The 21956-nt window shown below is 41.3% G+C and overlaps 2 protein-coding genes across 2 annotated transcripts in view; one reads left to right on the forward strand and one right to left on the reverse strand.

Moving 5' to 3' along the window:
* Positions 1-3423, forward strand: part of LOC118753999 (xenotropic and polytropic retrovirus receptor 1 homolog) — a 3756-nt gene extending 333 nt beyond the window's left edge. Inside the window, exons 2-8 of the mRNA XM_036488874.1 lie at positions 8-333; positions 412-673; positions 756-1126; positions 1203-1545; positions 1610-1776; positions 2932-3065; positions 3131-3423. Coding sequence (XP_036344767.1) covers positions 8-333; positions 412-673; positions 756-1126; positions 1203-1545; positions 1610-1776; positions 2932-3065; positions 3131-3338 — 1811 coding nt within the window. The 3' untranslated portion in view covers positions 3339-3423. The remainder of the gene's footprint in view (positions 1-7; positions 334-411; positions 674-755; positions 1127-1202; positions 1546-1609; positions 1777-2931; positions 3066-3130) is intronic.
* LOC118754010 (dynein heavy chain 6, axonemal) overlaps positions 3385-21956 on the reverse strand; it is a 27187-nt gene continuing 8615 nt past the window's right edge. Inside the window, 29 exon segments of the mRNA XM_036488883.1 lie at positions 3385-3832; positions 3899-4369; positions 4450-5518; positions 5592-5785; positions 5852-6412; positions 6473-6653; positions 9096-9454; positions 9521-9823; positions 9960-10301; positions 10375-10516; positions 10582-10931; positions 11035-11220; positions 12322-12588; positions 12651-12827; positions 12890-13607; positions 13692-13775; positions 13837-13959; positions 14026-14337; positions 15039-15188; positions 15244-15838; positions 15899-16722; positions 16788-17240; positions 17314-17587; positions 17656-17999; positions 18060-18336; positions 19461-19848; positions 19927-20226; positions 20300-20410; positions 20474-20873. Coding sequence (XP_036344776.1) covers positions 3476-3832; positions 3899-4369; positions 4450-5518; positions 5592-5785; positions 5852-6412; positions 6473-6653; positions 9096-9454; positions 9521-9823; positions 9960-10301; positions 10375-10516; positions 10582-10931; positions 11035-11220; positions 12322-12588; positions 12651-12827; positions 12890-13607; positions 13692-13775; positions 13837-13959; positions 14026-14337; positions 15039-15188; positions 15244-15838; positions 15899-16722; positions 16788-17240; positions 17314-17587; positions 17656-17999; positions 18060-18336; positions 19461-19848; positions 19927-20226; positions 20300-20410; positions 20474-20873 — 10312 coding nt within the window. The 3' untranslated portion in view covers positions 3385-3475.

Consider the following 21956-nt stretch of genomic DNA (forward strand, 5'->3'; position numbering starts at 1 on the left):
CGTGCAGTTCAGTCCTACTATGCGGTCATCGATGATAAATTCTTTGAGCGCTGCGACATGGAATTGCAAAAAGTCAATACATTTTTTGCCGAAAAACTGGCAGAGGCCAAACGTAAACATGTTGCATTGAAAACAGAATTGAAAAAGTCACTGAATGCCGCAGAACAGCGTGGACGTATTTCGATCATAGATTTCTCGACAATACTACCACGACGCAAAACTAAAGACTTTCGTTTCGCTTTTAGTGAACTGTATCTCTGTTTGGTGCTGTTACAAAACTATCAATCACTAAATCATACTGGATTTAGAAAGATACTGAAGAAGCACGATAAGGTGTGTAAATGCATACATACATATGTATGTATTTTGGTGTTGGAGTTAAAGCAAAACTTATTGCTTGCCCACTTTTAGTTGCTGCGCAATACCAGAGGCAAGCAGTGGTTCGATTCTAATGTAAACTCAAGTTTTTTCCATACCAATCGTGAGATAATGAATCTAATTCATGAGACGGAGGATGTGGTAACGAAACATTTAGAAGGTGGCGATCGTCAGCGTGCTATGAAACGTTTACGTGTACCCCCACTTGAAGATATAAAACATCCATGGACTTCCTTCCGTGTTGGTCTCTATTTGGGCGCACTTGTTGTGCTACTTTCAGCGCTTGCCATTTCACGTAAGTCGTTTGCAAAAATTTCCTGCAAATTAGAATCTCTCATACGCGGATGCTTACATACATATGTATGTAAATATTTCAGTGTTCATGACAAAGCTGAGCGCAAATGATTGGGATGCCTTAGTTCGACTCTTTCGCGCACCCTATTCCGTTGCTATTTACTTAGCGTTAATTAGCATCAACATTCATGGGTGGCGCAAGGCGGGTGTCAATCATGTGCTTATTTTTGAATTGGATCCTCGACAATATCTGACAGCGGCACATGTAATGGAAATGGCTGTCGCATTGGCGGTAGTGGTTACGATCACCTTACTTGCGTACATACATTTTAGTTACCTGAAAATATCGCGTTATGTCTTCCCCTTGGCGCTACTCATAGCAATGATAACCTTCCTAGTGAATCCATTACCGATTTGCAATTATTCGGCACGTAAATGGTTACTCAAAGTTGCGGTATGTTTTCGAAGAGTGTATATATGTAGTGAATTGGTGCTGGGAAAAAATGCTAAGTGAAAATCTCGTCTTACAGGGTCGTGTCATGGCAGCGCCATTTTTCTATGTTGGTTTTGCAGATTTTTGGCTCGGCGATCAGCTCAACTCACTCGCCTACTGTCTTGCTGATTTTGCACATATGATTTATTTCTACTGCACAAATTTAAATATGGATGACGCGCGCGAACCAATTGCATGTGTGAGGGGCAATCAAGTACTTTTCTCAGTTGTTTTGGTGCTACCGGCTTGGTTTCGGTTTGCTCAGTGTTTGAGACGATATCGTGATACGGGTTTGGTTTTCCCGTTCATCGTGAATGCGGGCAAGTACTCGATGTCGTTTTTTGTATCATTGTTCGGTTTCCTCATGGCCACCACGCGCTGTACGTACACTAAAATGCTTTGTAAATTGTATAAATATGATTACTTTTTTTGTTTTTTTTGTAGACTCTTATGAATATTACTTTGATAATCCCTTTGTTTGGTTCTTCATTGTCGCAAATATTGTGCAGACTGTTTACTGTCTTACTTGGGATATGATTATGGATTTTGGAGTGTTCAAGAAGTTTAGCGGCGAAAATATATTTCTGAGGGATCAATTGCTCTATCCGGCGGTGAGTGAAAAGCACATGAACTATGTTGAGCGTGTTGCTCTGATAAAAGAAAGTGAAGGGCTATATTAGTGTCCAACTAAATATTTATATATCTAGATAAAACATGAGCGTTCGCGATGGCGAATACCGCACGCGATTTAACAATAAGCTAAAAATTTGACCGCGAAAAAGGAGGCACAAAAAAAAAACACTCTTAACATAGTTCGCGGTCAACCATGTTCGCAGGTGTAACAGTATGTAAAGTCCCCAAAGAATTTTTGTGGAATGATGCTGAAATGGCCATGTATAAATCCATGTTTACGCATCTTTCTTCAGCGTCAACTAGGCTGACGCGTCTTACTTCGCTGAAGTTTTTTCACGCATGTTTTTTCGGAAATTTTTTTTTGCGATTCCCTTTCTGCGTCTTTATTCGTGTCTAGCGACGATATAGACATAGTGCAACCCATTAAAATCCAGCGACTACGCAGGCAAGGTTATGTCGTTCGAATGGCAAGAAATGCTCCAGTTCTGAAAGTGTGCAACGCGGATCGCGATGTTGGTAACATAAGAAGACGAAGACCAGGTGGTGAAGGAATTTGCTTCATTTGGCATTTCCAATTGGTGGCGGTTGGCACATAAGAGAAACCGCTGTCGTGTCCTTTTGGACTCGGCCAAAATCGCTTGGTCGGTTACAGTGTAAAGAAGTCGAACTGTTAAACAAATTTATTGCTGAATATAGGAGTCACCGAAAAGCCCTTGGTTTCCGGTAAAAAAATTGTTTCTCAAGATTGCCTTGCAAAAATTCTTTAGACTCAGAGGCTTACGGCGAACTTTTCTTGTTTGCTTGTAAGGTGGCGCGTTCTAATGTACATACTATGTACATAATTTCAAAGCTTTTGATATATCTTTCTTACTTATAATAAGGTACATACATAAATATGAGCTAAAGGCATAATTGTTCCCATAAAACTAAGCATGCCAGACATCTTCGAACTAGCGTTGGAATATTTTTGCTGCAAAACGCGAACTAAGTACACAGATGTCCTCAATGGTTCTTTCACCGAGGCTAGGAAAGGGACAAGAGGGAAAACGGAGTCAAAATATATTATCCAATGGAAATTAAGTCATTCAAAACCGTCTTTCCTTTACTAATTCGGCATACTTGCTTTCTTTCAGAGCTTCTATTACTTTGCAATTATTGAAAACTTTTTCTGTCGCATATTTTGGGCGCTTAAACTGTACATATACCAGCGAAACTATGTGACGGTATTCCATTGCAATACAATCGCCAGCGCGCTGGAGATGTTCAGGTAATATATTTCAAGCACAATTATGTATATCACGAAAACAAATTTAATTATACGCGCACACACAGACGCTATATTTGGAATTATTTTCGCTTGGAGAATGAACATCTATTCAACGCAGGCAAATTTCGTGCTGTGCGCGATATTTTTGTAGCACCAATCGATCCTGACGATGAGATACTGTTGCAACGCATGATGGATGAGGTAGATGGTGCAAACAATCGTTCGCCAAATTCCAATACGAATGGAGATGTTATTGACATGAAAGAGGACTAAATGACTTACGTAAAATGCTGAACAATGAAAAAAAGAAGAAGAAGAGTTGCTGAATAAAACTGCATTATATTCTAATTATTTTTATTAAATTAATTAAGTTCGTTATAAACAAAAGCATACACTCGCACATAGGCATTTTACGAAATATTATCAGCAACGCCAGAAACCAATGCAGTGCCACGCAAAATCCAAAAGTCAGGCGAATTTCGGCTTTCCAGCAATATAGAGAGTATGAAATTTGTTGAGTGACCCGTCGTCGATAGCACGCCAGAACGTGCTTGTGTCTTGTAGAGTGGTGCCTCGTAGCGCTCGCCCGGATCTAGGCTAATGCATGGTATGAAACGTATAACCGGTAAGCGACTAAATAGTTCGCCATGTTTCGCATCACAGAGTCCACCACGTTGTGAGTCCCAACGCGCGGCCTCAATGAAAATGCCATGCACATTGACGCCAGAGTCATTCGACTCTGGTAGACTACCGTAAAGATCTTTAACCTAAAATGAGATAGAAGATATTTTAAGTGAAAGCACAAAATAACGAGAGTGCGCGTTCAAATTTACATCCTTGCCGCTGGCGTGCCGCTCAAAAACCAACTGTTGTATGATAACCAGATCGTAGACTTTAAAATCTATTTTAAGCGAATCGATTGGGAGCACACGTTTGCGCGCATGCGTCTGAAGCATGCCGGTTAGAAAGGATTGCGGAAAGTAAAAACCACTTATCCAATATGAACGTGGGCCACCGTTGCGTGTCCAGTTTTGTATGAATTCGACGCGACGCTGGAAATCAGCAATGTAATTTGGCAGCGACTTGATGGAGAGAAAGCTCTTTTTGGCCCATAAATTAGGCACAACATTGGTGAGCAGTGCTTTAAATACTTCCTCTAGCTCGTCGGACATTACGACGAGCCCTTTAATGGCCTTTGATAGATTTACTAGACTATCGTGTAAGACGCGTAGGCTGATGTTGTAACGATCGATCTCTTGCACAAGCACTGTGGTTAAGGAAGGTAGTTGACCTTTGGCATCCAGCTGGACGGAGGTGGAAAGGCAAATAAATAAATTAATTTTGATTGAAATGAAATTTGTTACTTGTACGCATATTTACTTACAACTCTAAGCGATTCGTGAAGCTCGTCACGCTTGATTTTTGTAATCAGCACGCTTTGTACGGAGCGAATAACCTCCAGTGCATTCTCGTTTTCCGCCGCCTGCCCCTCATCCGCCGCTGCGCGTGGCTGTCCCAGTAACAGCGTTGTTATAAAGAAGTTCGTCTCCTTTGTTTGAAATACAATATTTGCATTTTGATTCATGCCGAAAATCTCCGGATCTTCTATAGTCGGGAATTTCTGTACATACTGTATATATTCCTGCACAGTTAGTTTTTGTGGATCACGATAGTAGGGATCACCGCGTGAGTATTTGTAATCTGGTTCAATGATCTGTGGCGACGAGAATGTTTTCAATACTGTCTTCAAGCAACGTTGATCCCAATAGTCGGTGACACGTCCACCCCACGTTATTTCACCATTTATATAGAATATTGCATCCCACGGAATTTCATCTACCTTCTGTCGTTCGATAAAGAAATCCAACGTTTTGAGGCCACAATCACGATCACTTTCATTGAACTCGTACAAGATATTCCAGCCGAGCGGTCCGAATTTGCGTCGCTCTAGGATGACTGCATGAAACATGCACAGCCCAAACACAATGGCACGCCATTTCTCGCGCAATACATGCTTCTCGAAGAAGTTTTTCTCCAAATCGTTAAGTCCGCCCAATACATTGGCTTTGATGCCCTTGGGCGGCTCATTTGTTAGCTTGACGGAGTTTTGCAGTACACTGATGGGAAAACTCTTTGTTGGCATAGAGGAGAGAAAGAGACGAAAATCATCATGCGCTTTGCTGATGCCCAAAGTAATGTTGCGCACAATGGCTTCCATTTGACGCATCCAAGATGTGGCCAAATGGCAGTTCTGCAAGAATACCCAGTGACCCAGACGCAAACTCTTTTCGATCAAGCTCTCAGCTATCGGACCTTGTCCTTGACCGAGTGAGATCGAATAGAACTTATCCATATATTTCATTTCATCGGCGAACTTGAGAAAAGCGGCCATGGGATCTGAGCCTGTAGAGAGCACGAAGACCATAGGCGTTAGGTTGTTGGTGTCATTGAAACTAGAAGAAGAAGCGAGATGTTCAGAATTGTGAAGAGTATGAGCTGCATTAAATTTAATTTATTTATACATACACAGTTTTCAACTGACTGCCTGTTGCTGATGTTTCGGTGAAGTATTTGCCTACGGTAGCGGTTAAATACAGCACCACGTGCAGCAGAAAACGCTCACGCCGGAATACGCGTATAAACATAAGTTTATGAAAAATGGTAAGTCGTTTGTTCCATGTGTCCACAGCTGTTGCTCTCGAATAAGAGAAGTTGAAGACCTACTTATCAAAACAACCAAGGAATTTAGAATCACATAAACGCTTCCACGCATAGTCACATCTCACCTCCTTCGTGTTGAGTATTTGCAAAAAGAAAGGCTTGCCAAGCGCAGCAGTAAAGCCGCCAAAATAAGCGGGAAATTCAGTTTCCAGAAAAATGCATGTTTCCCAGTCCTCGTCGGTTAGCAAGCAATCGTCCGGCTTAGGTTTGAAGGGCACAGCCCCCACTCTGCCGCGGGTCAAGAAATTCATATCGGTTTGAGAAATGCGGCCTTCTTGTTTCTCAATTGCCGTCGCTAGCAGAAAGCTGAATATGATTTTGTGATTTTCGAATAGACCGCGTGAGACATTTTCGAAAATCGTTTTCAACTCGTCCAGTTTCAGCTGTGCTATGCGTTCCTCGATACTTTGCTTAGGATGTTCCAGGCGTATAACATTACAGAATACTTGTGAAAAGTATTTCAAACTGTATTGATACATGGGATCCACATCGGCTAGGCCAGCTACCACAAAATAGAGTATGGCACCACGGGAAGCCAGTGAACGATACTTTTCACGCGTGGCCGTAATGAGTTTTTCCGTTTCTTCGGTATCGATGAGACGTGTTGCAATAATAAGTGAGGTTTCCTGGCCAAGAGTTATTAGTAAAGAGATATGTTTGAGCAGCTGATGTCGAAAAGCAATTACCTTGGCGTCATTTAGCGTTTCCACAAGCTCCTCGTCATCCAAAATATTACCTTGCGAATTGTAGAGCAGCTTGAGCACCTTATCCTCCAACGCCAATAACTGTTGCTTGTCTGTGTTAATCTTCACAATCAGATCATTGCGCTGAATCTCCATTGCAGGCAGTTCAATGGCCACAATGTCACTGCACGAAAAGAAAATGGTAAATGGAGCTACTAAGATCTATAAAAGAGAGCAGTTTATATGAAAACTCTTCTTGGATGGGCGGGATCGATGGCTGAGTGGAAGATCGACCTATCTCGGCAGCCAGTTCGAAAACGCTCTATATCAAAAAACTTTTCAAGAACGCTCTATTTCAGAATTTAATTGAAAAACACCCTATTTAAAAATTCGGTTCAAAAACGCCCTATCTCACTTCAAAATGTATTGAAAATATGCTGATATAGGGCGTTTTTGAATCGGCAGCTGAGATAGGGCGTTTTTGAAACGAATTCTGAAATAGGGCGTTAAACTTCTGCCTGATAAACACTGCAGAAGTCCGGAATTTGAACGGATAATTCCAGTCCTGCCAACCCTATTGTCTAGACTGAATCCATCCGTGTAATAATTCAATTCCCCTTTCTCCATGGTCCTGGTGTTTGCCATTCTCCTCTTGACGGGATGTTCGTCTTAAAGATCTTATCGAAGGTCGATTTAAAGGGGGAGTATCTGATTTCTTGGTCACAACTTCCCATAGTGTAACGTATGAAAGCGTGGCCGAACCGCCGCTTTTTCCATAGCACCATACTTTTTAGTCTGAAGGCTGAAGTGGCGGCTACGTATTTCCCTACCAGATTCATTGTGGGCAAATTGGTTAACACTTCTAGCGCTTTGTTTGTGGTGTTCCCTAAGGCAACGGAAATGCAGAGCAACGCTCTGCTTTGGACCTTACTCAGTGTTTAAGGTATCTTCCCTTTTAAGTTGCTGGCCAACATACAAGTATTCCATATACCTTCCCTCTGAAGTGTAAAGCCAATGTGTAATACGAGGGGTGTTAACCCCCACTTGATTCCGACCGCTTGTTTGCAGGTGTATGATCCAACGTTGGCCTTCCTTACTCTTTCCTCTATATATTTGGTGATTCTCCTGTCTAATATGGTAAGAGTTACCACGTCCCTTGATGTATAACAGAAATAACTTTAATCTTATGACCATCCTTGGAAAGTCTGCAACAGGTGTGGCAAATTTCGTTGTAATTGGTTGAGAAATTACGGACACATACTATTATACATACACCAGACTGATGTGCTACAAATGGATTGTCAATAAACCCACTGAAGTCCACCATTGCCCCATTCGTCAAGAAAAGGAAAGTCAATTTGACCATACCCATCTTGGTAGAGAGAGAAATTGAGTTCTCAGAAGAGGCGAAGTATCAATTGGAACATCTGGCACTTTATGCCTATCAAAGATTTCATGGTATCACCCTAACTAACGTATTGGGCTTTCAATTAGGTCGCAAATCCCGCCAGGTCAGGCCCAAAGCAAGTAGGTGAGGATGCCACCTTAAGCAACTACACCACTTGGTTTGCGTGGCCATCCCAGGAGCTATGCGCACCTGTCTCACGGATGACCTTAGTGTCATTCTAGGCATTCCACTGTCTATTCTGATTAAAAAGGAGGCCTCCTGGATCTCTCTATTGCTGCCCAATATAATCAGTATGCAAAGTGGGGATCTTTGGGGTCACTTGGAGGTTTTCAAGCCATTCTATAAGTCCTACAATGTCAGAATTCCTGAAAGGGAAGTGATATTCTTTATGATAAAGAAAGGGTTCCAAGTATGGTTGCAAATGGATCGAAGTTGGATGACGGGAGTACTGGCACAGGCGAACTTGGACCAAGATTCCAGAAAAGTTTGCCTTTATGTACGTACGCAGCCATGCTCCAGGCAGAAGTCTGGCCGGCACAAATATTATGTTGGATAGACACACTTGTCCTTTAAACCGTCCAGGAGTCCACAGTAGAGTGTTGCTGTGGTAGGCCTCGAGACATGAAGGGGAAAAACGCAACTAAAGAACTGACCGTCTCGCAAAACGTGGAGCACAAAAGCGCTTGCATGGTTGTGAGAGTTATTCTGCGGCACATCTAACGGATAGACCGCACAGATACTAGGAGCTGGGAAGAATTTCGGATTGCTGCCCACTTGCCCAAAGGAGACAATCAAAGAAATTCATAAATTCTTCCAGGAAACTTCAAAAGACTTCTTGAACTTAACCGGGAGGGCCTTAGAACTCTTACTGATTAACTGACCGGATACTGCAAGTTAAGGTATCATTGACTAAAATCGCGCTTTCTGTAGACACGGACTGTAGATTTTATGGGCTTGTGGAGAAAACCCCAGAACTAATTATATCCGAATCGCGGACTGGTAAAACCTTCGGGAACGATTATCTTCTCAACCCAAAATTTGGAACATGACACAATCAAATGTGCTTAGTTCTTTAAATGCCCAAGGTGGGAATGATTACAATTACGGTTTAGAAAATTAGAATTTTTGCTGTAAAGAAACATGCTTAAACATGTCATTCCAATTTGAAAACCATCAGTCCAGTAGTTTTCGATTATACGCTGAAAAGTTTCAACTTACGACAACAGCTGATCCTCGAGCCCACTTTCTGTTACCAAAAAGTTCACCAGCGTCACATTGATACAAATTTCTGGTAAATAATGTGGATTCGCCAATTTCGTAGTCATATACAGTTTAAAATGTGGATCATAGTCAATGACCACATCGCCCAGCTTCAAATAGACGCGACCCTCAAAAACGTAAGTTTCACGCTGAAGGATAGGTCGTATAGAGGGATCAATGTTCTCGTCTATATCCTCCAGTAGCACTGGAAATCCCTGGCGCACAGCGTTTTCAAGTGTACGCAATAAACTACCATCCGTCATCTTACATACAATCAGGCCGTTTGCCCTTTCCTTGTTGCGAATCCAGCGATTAGCCTGCAAGGTTAGCGGAGCGCAAGTTTATAATACGTAGTTTAAGATCTGATAATCTTCAACGTATACCTGCTCCTGCGGATCGATCATAAGCGGCCAACGTAGTGCACGTGTCGCATAGAGACCATTCTCAATCGAAACTGTGTCCTTGGGCAAACCATCCATGGTCCATTGGCGCATTTCATATGAATCCCCGAGCACTTTGACTAAGAGGAACTCACCGCTTGATGGTATTTTATGCTCCTGACACTTGGCCACCCATTGTGCGCACATCTCATCGCGATACTGGGTCGAAAAAGCACCCAAATAAGCGACACAAGCGGCGGAAACCAAAACGTCACCTGGTACACTTTTCAAATCCTCCGTCAGCATCTTAAGGTAGGTAGAATTACATAAATTTGGTTAAATGGTACATATGTTGTTTTAGTACAAAATCTCAGTTTTAAGGCCACATACATTTTACAACCTACTTGAGAAAACGGCCCTTAGAGTTTTAAAAATTACCTACCGTCACAGTTTCCTTCCAGCGTATTTCTTCCTCAGATAGAGCGGAGGTTAGGCGACCAGCGCGATTGATGCGACCATATGTTAAGTCGACAGCATCCTGTATGGTTTTGAATTCCCGATTTTTCTCCTCCAAGTCTTCTTGTAGTGCCTGAATTTTAGCTTCAACAGCCGCCAATTCTTTTTGTTTTTGCTTGAGTACGGTCATAATGTCCTTCAGTTCGGCATCTGCCGCTTCCTTGCGCTTCAACTTTGGCTCGACTACTTTGTAGACCTTTGAGAATTTATCCATAGCGATCACCCACATGCAAACAGAGGATGCGACTTTCGATACTTTTTCCAATTTCTAAAACGAAATATGGGAGTAAAATAAATAAAAATAAAATAAAAATTGAACGAAGTTTAAATGCATTATCTACCGCAGGCAAAAAGTCCTTGTGTTCAATATATTTCTTTAGCTTCTTGAGCACATCCTCCTTGATGTGTTCCTTGTCGTACTCAAACAGCCGCTTCAGAAAATTCACATCAGCCATTATACGTTTAGCTGAGGCCCAATCGGTTCTAAAAATATAAATTTAAACTCATTACACATAAACGCCCGCTTCTTGGTGAACTGCGTTTCATACTTAGATCCCATCAAAATGCACACCGCTTCCATGGTGAACTGTACCAGTGCGGGTGGCGTGGTGAAGGATTTCAACTCATTGATGTCTGCTTTCGTTAAGCCATTCAATGCTGCGTCTGCTTCGCGTAGAGCTGGCATAGCGATTTCCAAATCTTTGTTAGCATCATCAGATATCACTTGGCAGACGGCAGCCTTCTCCTTAGCTACAGTTTCATCGCGCAATACGCCCTCTTTCACCTGATCCGCTTGTTTGGTATCGGCGTTGAGACGATCCACCAATTGTTTCATAATCGCCGACTTTTCATCCAGTTGTGGTACCATAATTTCTAACTCTTTTTGCATGACAGCGATCTATAAGGAATGAGTGAAATATGTAGGTGGCATAGAGGCAGAAAGATGGAAGTGTGAGAAAGTGAGAGTGTGAGTGAGAAATAGGCAGTAGAAAGGGACTTACAACATCGTTGGTCTCCAGTATTTTATTCAAGCCATTAGAAATACGTTTTCGTTTGGCGATTATCTCATCGGATTTAACCTTTAATAAGTTCTGATACAGTTTAAGCAGTTCCAAATAGCTGCTAGGTGTGGTATAGTAATGCCGTTTCATTTCTTTGTAATAGCGTACTGATGCCTCTTCGACGGTCTATGAAAAAAATATATAAGTAGGAAGAAAATATGTGTCAAAAGCTGGTCAAGAGAAGAAGGGAAATGACCTAAGATTTACTGCTAAATAGATAGTTTGCTATTGAAGAATTACAGTATAAAGCATGAAGCCAACTCCCATTGCAGGTCTAGCACTTTTACGCGTACACTTAGATATTGAAATTGACACTGAAAGGATAATAGAAAGATTCGCAAAAAGGAAAGCGCAAAATTAAATTTGAAATTTAAACTATTACAATAAAAATTCGGAATAAGTTGTTAAGTTACTTAATTACATCCTTCATTGATATGTATATATTGCATTAATAAATCCAAGATATAACTTTATTAGACCTTGCACCAAATTCACAAAATGAAAAGTAATATCACAAAATATTTTACTTTACACTTCATAAAAAATACTCGAACCTATATTTGCATGAAAAATAAATTAGGGTTAGATGCCTGTAAGTTAAAGTTATTTGACAAGTTGATCCCAATGGTCAACTCACCGAACGCGGGAAGATACCAGGGCATGTAGCACTACAAGGTCGTTCAGGCCTGGGGTGAACTAGGGACGGTCTAGGGATCTCCTTTGTCTCACAAAACTAAACCTCTCAATTCTGGCTGGTGTACTCAATGCGGAATCTCGCACCTGCATGTACGGCGACGAGTTGGAATTATCTCAACACTTCTTCTTAGACTACCCCGCTTTTGCTAGACTGGGATTTAGCAACCTGTGAACAGATCACAGGTGGCTTTAGTAGATTTTCAGGACTCATATCTGCTGCCCGCGAAACTTTGGCCTCGGCTCGCAGCGATTTTCGCTATAACACAGCAGTTACCGTTATTAGGAAAAACCACCTTAAGAGATCATAGCCTAACCGCTATCAGCGATAATAGTTACTAGACGATGTGCCATAATTTAGTACCATAGATCGTGATTTATCAGCCGTAACTCGTGTATTTATGTGGAATAACTAAATATGCGTGTCACTTTTAAGAAGCTTGCTCGATGTTTTGTGCTTGGCTTCACTGTTTCAGCTACCCATAAACTGAACCCTTGCTGATGGGCAAAGTTATAATTTTGATATCCATTTACCTTATGCATAAATACGGTGGTGCTAGCCAAAGCTATACGATCGTTATTGTCACGCGCTATATCTTGCAGCACGCCCAGAGCCACAGAATACAATGCTTCGGTCGGCCAGTTGGAGAACCAATCGATGGTAGTGCAATTTACCAAAGACGGAAACATGCGACAACGTCGCCGGAAAGCATCTCCCACTGGACTCATAGAGAGCACTACATGCAGATTATTGCGTACACGATTGATGAAGAACTTATAGATTTCATCACGACTGCAACCCTATACGAGACACAAGTTAGCAATGAGTTTTACATACAAATACAATCAATCCAAAAAATTACCCCAGCCATTGCTGCATTGCATGCTTCCCGTGCGTCCAATATAATCTTCTCATAGTCGTCGCCCTCAAAGAGATTTGGTACTTCGCCCGAATTAAGCATATTGTTTATATCCTCCAAGAATTCTTCCTCCACTATTTGTGTGTCGATCATTAAAAAGACGACGGGATTGTCTTCGATCTGCAACATATGAGTAGATCGAAGTTTATGCCTGACAGATTCGTTTAACTCTTGCAACTCACCCCTGCAAATCGGTAGATGACTCTCAGATCCTCATGGAATGCGTTTATATCATAATTTCGCTTCAACTCGATTTGCAGGCACTTATACTCGTTAACATGTGAAGCTAAGCGTGTCAGCGATTGCTTACCCATGCCGGCCACACCAACTAGCAAGCCATAACCACGATCGCTACGCAGCAAGCGCGCCAAACGCACCGTATGTTCGAGCGCATCCTGAAAGAGTATCAAACGCATACTCTTACCCGTTATCGAGTTGTAATCCTCAATGTAATCATTCAAAATGCTTTCCAACTTCTTGTGGTCACTGATCTCTTCATAGATGCGTTCATTTTTCGACTTTCCAAAAATCATAAAATCTCCAAACAGTATTGGCGGTTCATCTCGCTTCGATACTTCACGTCTGAAATGCTTGAGACAAACTTCGTACATGATATTATTGAACAGGCCCTTATCCTCATCATTGATAAGACGATCGTGAAAGACGCGTGTCGTTTCGTGGAGGAAGAGACGCAACACCTGAATTTCTTGATTATAATGAGTATTCTTGGCTTGCAAAATACCCTGTACGCATTTGGATAAATCACGCAAATTGAATATGTAGTGAGACTTGTCAGGCGTGGGCAACATTTCATTGGCGATGCGCGAGTAAACGTCGACACAAGCGTTGACTATAGGTAAGGCAAGCGGGCGTATAACGGTGGAGAATGTGTCTAAGAAGCTAAGGGGTAGACATACAAACAGTAATGTGACTATATGATGTACTGAGGGTACGAAAAAAATTATACAGGCTCTTCATACACACCCTGTTAGTATGCCAGCGAATATAGTCGTCAATGTCTCATTATTCGGTTTGGGCAGGGAGAAGAGCGCAAAGTGACGCACATAACTAAAAATATTTTAATAATATTTATCCCACATAAACATATACATACGTAGTGTTTACTCACCGTGGCGTCAAGGGGTTTCGGCCACCACCTGGTGGAGCACAAGCACAGCCCAGCACTACGTCCAAGATTTCTTTCCAGAAGAGTTTCTCGCGATCGTATAAACCTTTGAAGTCGAGAAATTGCCTGCGGGATATCACGAATGAGAAAAAGCAACTCTTAAACTCTACAGCTTACGTTCTCACTCATTACCTCAATAACTCGATTGCCGGTTGACTGCCATATGTATCCAGTTTAGGCATATTTACATCGTCTATGAAAACGATAACCATTTTTCCGAATGGTGCGCTGAGTTGTGTACGTTTTCTTCGCTCTAATTGCGCTTCGACCATTTCTTGCGTACGTGCGCTACCCGTTTGTGCGGAAAAGTTTAAAAGTACCGGCACTACGTTACCTTTTTGCAATTTCTTGAGCACGGAAATTGCTAATACAGATTTACCGACACCCGTATCACCAGTAAACATAACGGGATATCTCCGTGCGAATAGTAACTCAGAAACGTAGCTGTGAGAGGGGAGAAGGGTTTAAGTAAATAATACCTATTGCTGGGTTATAATGAGAGGTGTGAGAGTAGTTATATAGAGTAGTTACAATGAACTGATGTCTAAGAAATTGATTGAAGTATGTAACTCCACATATATGTATGGAGTACTTACAAAGGTGTCGTTAGTGTCGTATTGTTTTATGTCGTAAGACTTAAATATTTTTATTGAAAGGGTTCTAAATGGACCACAAAAGTCATATTATTATTTTTCACTTAGTTAAAACAAGGTTCGTTGTGGTTTAAATCCCCTAAACATTTCTTAAAAACTTTACGACATAAGACAAAACGACACTTACAAACAATACGTGTACGTACGACGTCCAGAAATCTACCCTTAACCATAAGTGCCACGTTTGCCTTGGCAATAATTTGGCAGCCCTATTTCTCCATCCACTCTACTAAGTCGTTTACGCCTACTCTTCGTGTTCACATTAATAAACAAACTGACTCTTTGAAACCCGTATGCTCAGCCCCGCTGAATTCAGTACTGCAGATATGTTTTATATATAGTTCAACGACGAAAATGAAAATATACAAAAATCTGTATTAAAAAGTGGGGTTTGCTGCCTTATAAAATCCACTACTTTTTCTTACAGTTGTGGGTCTTTCCATTAGCTTCTTTATTATATCGCTTTTGGCTATAAAAGTGCCATACACTCACCCATATTTTGTTGTGTCTACAGTTGGTACTTGCATATCGAAATACTTCATTTCGGTATCAAAATGAAATTGTTCTATTATCGAGTTCCAGTTTTCCCACTTCCCAGTATCCATATTGATGTAGTAGTCCCAGATTGAGCCAGGTGGGAAGCTGAATAAGTACCAGGTTACGAAATGGTTAGACCTCCCTTAAAGAGTTAACTTACTCAAAATTTGTATCGCCTTCTACGACCTCTCTAATATGCTTTTCGAATCCATCCTTTTCGGCATCCTTGAAATTCGAGGCGACCGCCCACAAAACAGACCAACCAAACAGTTTGCTTATAAGCGGCCTATATTCATTCTCGCTGACGTTAGTCCAATTCTTCTGTTCAATCAATGAAGCCAATAGTTCGCACAGCAACTGAACCTTGGCGCTGGTCACTTGATGTATCATGTAAGCACCATGTTTCAGCGCCAGCTTCAATTGTTCGCTGAAATACTTGATAAAGAGTTGATAGAGAAATTCCATTTGTTCAGCGGTTAACTTCTTCTCGATGTCGCTAGTCTTCCACGAATCGACCAATGGTAGCCAACCCATATCTTCGGGATCGACATAAACCATACCACAGCGGGAGACAGTGGCCGGTGAGGCTTGTGCTAAGTCTTGCACTTCGAAAACCATATGCACCCAAGCGGTTAATTTGATGCGTTCGGAATTCGCCAGACACAACATTTTATTGTCATCCAAGACGGTATTCAAATTTTCGATCCAAATGGCGTCCACGGGACCATCACAAATTATCCACTGGTGTATTTCCTCTATTGATAAAATCTAATAATATTCAACTTATTCTTTAAATGAAAGTTGCTAACGTGTACCTTCCACATTCACCGCAGTACGCACAGCCAAGCCCAGTAGGCCATCTTGCCATTCGAGCGTTTTCAAATCCACATAACCGTATAGCTCATTTATGTGCACTGCTTTCGGATTCATTGTCTGCATCGTAACTGGCCGAAAGTTTGGACCGGGCACGTCTTTCTCATACAAATAACCCAAGGCGAAAGCAAGGTTATGCAGCACCGTCGTCTTACCGCCACCTGTCGGTCCCACCAGCATTACACCCCAACGCACACACATCGTCTCGTACAATTGTATGCCCTTGCGCAGGGTAATTGCTACCGGTTGTAAATTTTTCAGCTTCAAACCTTCAATCATACCTTCCTCCAAGCTGGGATGAGATGAATCTGGTAGCTCGACGCCGGGAAACAAATCGCTTAGTATACCACGAAACAGACCGGCATCATCGGCCAAAAACTTCGGTATGTTGGAGTCGCGTAGCGCTGCGATTAGCGTAATATCCTCGCGTTGATCGGGTGCGGCACGCTTCAGAGCGCCAGCCATAACCAGCACCGACTTGACGGCACGCATGCCGAAATCATAGTGATTCTGTTGACTGAGCTGTTCGCTGCATAATTTGTACATCTGTACCATTTTGTGAGCCAGAATTTTAGGATTTTCAAAACCCTCCGAGTAGAGGATGACTTCAGAGATGAGTGCGTAATCGGGCACCATCATAGACATGGGTCGGAAGAGGGCCTTTAGATTGTCGGGCAACTCTGTGCGTCCAGCATAACCGGGATTCATTGTGATGAAAACGGCACAAGATTTATTCAGTTTAATTTCGCGGCCCTCAAATATGAAGCTGTAATAAACGCAAACAGATTTTATGGGGTAACCGACTAATGCACTAAAATGAGCAATTCCTACCGTTTCGCATTTATGACCTTTGCATTTCGAATAGTGATCAATTGTTGCGCAATGACGGATAAAACTTCGATATCGATACGATTGAACTCGTCAAAACAGCACCATGCGCCACACTGTGCCAGGCCGGAGAAGAAGCGACCCATCATTTTGTAGTCCAAGCCCTCCGAACAATTGAAGACGACGCATTGCTTGGCTACGGCTTTCGCTAAATCCTTGGTGGTCTCGGTTTTACCCGTACCAGCTGGGCCGGCTGGTGCGCCACCTAGATCCATTTGCAAGGCGCCCATCAGACAGAGATAGCAACGATCTGTTAGTGGCGTCAACACCAGCACACCGCCTGCGCCTAAGTACTCGTAGTAGTAGGGTATGTTCGCGGAGGCCATGCGTGTATAGACAGTATCCGTGTCGTAGGCCCAGTAGAAGCGTAACATTTTTAGCCAATTGAAGTCAGTGCTGGAAATAGTAAACAAATTAAGAATGAGCTTAGAGAGTTTGAATTTTACATTCGAAAATAGTTAACACATACTTTTTTGTCACTTCTTTATCGAGTAATAATGTAACTGAGTCCTTAGCATGCACATCGATAGTTATAAGCGCACAAAGTACTTTCCGCAACAGCGAAGAGATATCCCTTCGTGTCATAGCCGCTAAGGCAGCTAAATTTTTGTAACACTTTTTCTCAAACTCTTTCAATTTGGTAATCTTAATGGCTGAACCGATTTTATTATTGTCCAATATCATGTGAATATCGGCGGCCCATCGTTGCTGCGACACTGTCAGCACTACTTGATTCGGATGATCTAGTGTGTGAGCGAATTTTAATTAAACAAATTTAAGTTTAAAAAAAGTTAAATTCGCATCCGCATACCCTGAAACCATTCATCACGCTCCTTAGCCGGATAGCACTGATAACCGAAGCGCATGTATCGCTTCACAGCAATAAACATTGCCTCCTCGACTTTGCTCAACCACTCTTCGACTGCGCCACGCGCCTTTAGACCCTTACCGAACTGCAACTTTTCACCTTCAGGTGAGATGAAGGCTATGATGTCGTTTGTGGGTATCATTTTGCCACCATCACCACTTTCCTTCTGTCCAAATTCCAGTCGATAGATAGCGTCGAAGCACTTGCGCAAGTGTGGCTGTACCGCCTGAGGGACACGTGTTTGTGCCAAAATCTCGAGTAGTTCATCATTGGACAAGAAATAGAATCTAATAGGAGAAAACAAATACAATAATTCCCTATGAAAATGAAGTAGTAGATTAACTTACCTAGGAAAAACTACACGTTTCACCTCGAGATAAGCCTCTAGACCGCGGCTAATCAAATCTAGCAAGCGATTATTTTCATTGAGCGCATCGAACGTATTGCGCTCAGTCATAACTGGCAAAGCTAGTGAAATCTTCTTTGCGTTTCGCATAATGTTTTTGAAACTCTTGTCGACGGTGAAGAACATTTTTGCCTCTTGCGGTAGCTGACGTTGTATATCGGGCGAAGAGAAGATAGCTTCCAAATATATCCACGTTGTCTGGCAATTTAACCAAACCTCTGTGCGTTTGAAGATATGCGAAATAGGAAAGCATTAGACTAAGATCATATTGGGTTGGAAAGTGATGTGTTCACAAATATTTTAGAAGAGTAATAAAGGTAGTATTGTGGAGATGACTGCATTGACCGATTGATTCTTTTGATACTCAACAGGGATACAAATAATCTTTACCCAAAGGGCATGAGAAACGCATCGGATTTGAAAGTGCTGCTTGTAATATGCGTACGGTGTTTTCACTTTTACAATTTGCCAATGCAGACTTCATTTTGACTTGTAATGTTTCAATAATTGTGTAAAACTACGCAGAAATAATAACGTACAAACAGTTAAATTGGAAGTGTGTAGTTATTTATCCATTGTTTTTGGGTTAGTGGGCGGAGCGGGATGGGGCGTGGGTCTTGATATCTAACCCACTAGAAAGAGCACAGTTTACACTTTGAAAAAAGTCACACCTAATCCCTCGAAACCTTCCACATACCCTTGGGGAACCATTGGAAAATGGTCTAAAATTAGAGTTTTGACACTGGAAATGTAAACTCAATAAACAGTATTTTTGTGCAGAACACTACAGGTGTTAGGCATTTCTTGTGCATATAACTCCAGCTACGCCATCTAAAGTATATTTTCGTAGAATTTTGCAATAAAGTGTAGACCCTTGATTACAAGTGTGGTAAAATTTGTTTAATCGGGTTACCCATTCGGACACAATGGCCCGAAATCATTGGGCAAATAACTAAACCGTACCCAGTTAAATCGTTATTTGGTTTTCCTCAATTGCACCAAGGTGACGTCACGCTCACAGCTGATTCTGTCAAATTCACAAAGAGCGGATTAGCGGTACTGCGATAGGCGAAATCTCTATTTCTCTCAATCGTGTATTATATATGTATGAGTGTGTTGTCACCGCTCTGCATCCTGGGGATGCATATGTACACTTACATATGCATACTAAGATGTGAACAGTAAAATACGTGCGTAATAAATTTTTGTATGAAAACATTACTTTTAAATACGAACATTTTTAAACGATAATCAAATATAAAGTATTCATTTTTACTATGCATTATTTTCCTCAGTGTAGTAAATGAAGTAACTTGACTACAAAAGTATGCAAATATTTTACCTAACATTTCATTGAACAGCTCCAATAGTTCAATCCACTCCTGCACTTTCGACTTAATGGGCTCAACGAACTTCGATGCTGCAACTGTATTGATATTCACAGTTGAATCATCCAAAATTACTTGTAATTCCTCCGTGCCAGCCAATATAAAGACATCTTTTTGATCGTGATGATTCACGATCGTCAATTCGGTTTCCTTCCATATATTTTCAATATTCTTTAACATTACTTCGAGCTGTGATTCGCCTGTGGCTTGTGATGAAATCTCCATCAGCTGTGCCGCTTTCTCTGGTTCCATTGCGCCAGCTGTCTCGTAGGTGGATATGCGTATGCCCTCCTCTTGGTAAACGCGTATATTCAGCGTACTCTCGATATGGGTCCAGTGACGCTAAGCACAGAAAATAGAGTGCAAAAATACATTGTTTTTTTTTTGTTTGCAAGTGTACTAAATCATAATCTTACATACCGCCTTGAAATGCGGATTGCGCAGGAATCCAATAACAGGTAGCTTTGCTCTAAATTCATCGGCGGACGATTTCATTTTTGGTACGATGTTATTTTCTGGTAGATATTTTTCAAATTGCAAGCAATTTTTGATTATTTTCATGTTCAGATTATTCATTTCTTCCACATTCAATTGATTGAATTCCATGTTGACCCAACTATCCAAAGCTGCATCCCATTCATCCAGCGATTGCCAAAGATTATTTCGCATTCTTATCTCAAGGAATGTATCATCCATTTCAAGGAATTGTGAAATGTCAATCTGCAATTAGTATTCGTTTTTCAGTTGCAGCTGCTCACTTCATTTAAGTTTCCAAAACTCCCAAAATACATACCTTGAATTCCTTTTGATAGCCAATGTATTCTTCCACGCGTTCCTTGCAAGCGCTGAGTCGCTGATTCAAGTCATCCAGTATGCCTTTGGCTTTTTTGCTGCCTGTATTTATCTATATGTATGTAAACGGAGTAGCTTTAGTACCGAAATTTTAACAGTTATCTCAGCTACTTACATCCAATAATTCGGAAATTTGCACACCAAGCGCTATGTCGTGTATTTCCTCTCTCAATACGTCGATATCTGCCAGCATGCGCTGATTTAATTGGTTTATGAAATCCGGACGCTTTGCCTGTGTTTCTTTCAGAAGCTCGCTACCTCGGTTTACCAAATCTTCACAATCCATGTAGTCTTCACGCCGCTCGTCGTCGCATGGTATCTCGAATTCTTTAATTATCATATATAGATCGTGCGCATAATCAACCGCTTCGAAAAGTTTATTTAAATTTTCATCGATACGTTCCAGCTCTCGTATGTGCTCGACAATTTCCAAAGTAGTTTCTGGTTCTGCACTAATGATGCCAATAAAATCGTGCGCTTCTTGTGTGATGCGATCCACCTCTTCGGCAGCTAGCCTGTAATGGATTAGAGATTCGTAAAGGAGTTTTAGAAATGAAACATGTAAGGTTGAGGAAAATGCTGCAAATTGTTATTAAAAACCAAAAAAATGGAAAATCGCGAAAACGAAAAACTTTTTATATCGTCATCAGATGCCGAATTCTACAGCCGATGCCGAGTTATATAGGTACAGAGTAGATGAACAATTTCTTCTTACTTCTCATTCATCTACTTTCTACAGCTTTCCGCAGGCCACAACTTAGGGTAGTGCCCACGGTTGCCACTTTGGGCGAAATGTGCAATTTTTGGTACATTTTTTCCAGTTTGGTACACTGGTACATAACTTTCAGATTTAGTACATATTTTTTTTTTGATAGCACATCATACGAAGAAAAACTCAAGGCCATGTCAGGAAATAATATTCCTAATACTCGTGGTGATGAGCCTTAAAACTCACTGAGAAATGGTGCTTTGAAAAGGGTATGTTAATAAACCTACTAAAGTCCACCATCGACCCCTTGACCCAAAAGGGGGAAAGTCAGCTTAACTTAACCCTCATCGGGAATTTCAGACATTGGTTATCGCCAGACGCGAAGTATCTAGGAATAACTTTGAACAAAAGGCTCAACTGGAAATCACATCTGAGAGATGTTAACAACAAGGGTGTCAGAGACTCACTCATTACAGTGACTAAACCGATTATCACATATGCAGCACTGGCCTAGTGGCCAAAGGTTAAGCAAACTGATTATGGAGTATCCGCCGAGAATCAGGAACATGACACCCTCTAAAATGCCTTACTTCTTAAATGGCCTAAGGAGGGAGTGAATTTTTATGGGACCAGCTCAGTTAATCTATATAGCTCGCTTTTTTTCCTCAAATAATAATAAATAAAATTTTTGGGAATTTTTACAGAGAATTTATTTTGATAAAGTTATGTTCCAGCATTAGAAAATAGTTCACAAAATACTCGAAAAATTGGCTTATTAAAAATAGTCTAAAGTGTCTTCATAAATCCCATAATAGCTTTTGGATAATAATTTTAAGGCTATATAAGACTTCTGATGTATAGTGGAGGCAACAGTTGTGAAGCTCATTAC

The sequence above is a fragment of the Rhagoletis pomonella genome, unplaced genomic scaffold (genome assembly GCF_013731165.1).
Source record: "Rhagoletis pomonella isolate Grant_MI unplaced genomic scaffold, Rhpom_1.0 Rhpom_scaffold_00002, whole genome shotgun sequence".
Classification (NCBI taxonomy): domain Eukaryota; kingdom Metazoa; phylum Arthropoda; class Insecta; order Diptera; family Tephritidae; genus Rhagoletis; species Rhagoletis pomonella.